Below are 237 nucleotides of genomic sequence, written 5' to 3' on the forward strand. Positions count from 1 at the left end.
CCCCCACAGCCCCAATCCCAGGCAGGGCCCCCAAGGTCCCCAAGCCCAGGGGACCAGAGTGTCCCCTGGCTACCAGCAACCTCTCATTTGAGCTGGGCACACACAGAGGGGGACAGGAGAGATGCCAGCTCCTGTCACTGTGGGGTCCCCAGGCGTACCTGGCAATTGTTCCCGTCATCAGCCCCATGGCCAGCGTCTGCAGGAGAGAAGGGTGGGCTCAGGGGGGCACGCAGCACT

At 65.4% G+C, this 237-nt stretch overlaps 1 protein-coding gene across 1 annotated transcript in view; it reads right to left on the reverse strand.

Moving 5' to 3' along the window:
• Positions 1-237, reverse strand: part of TMBIM1 (transmembrane BAX inhibitor motif containing 1) — a 2,899-nt gene that overhangs the window by 1,078 nt on the left and 1,584 nt on the right. The window contains 1 exon segment of the mRNA XM_010133847.1: positions 159-196. Coding sequence (XP_010132149.1) covers positions 159-196 — 38 coding nt within the window.

The sequence above is a fragment of the Buceros rhinoceros genome, unplaced genomic scaffold (genome assembly GCF_000710305.1).
Source record: "Buceros rhinoceros silvestris isolate BGI_N320 unplaced genomic scaffold, ASM71030v1 scaffold24633, whole genome shotgun sequence".
NCBI classification, from domain to species: Eukaryota; Metazoa; Chordata; class Aves; order Bucerotiformes; family Bucerotidae; genus Buceros; species Buceros rhinoceros.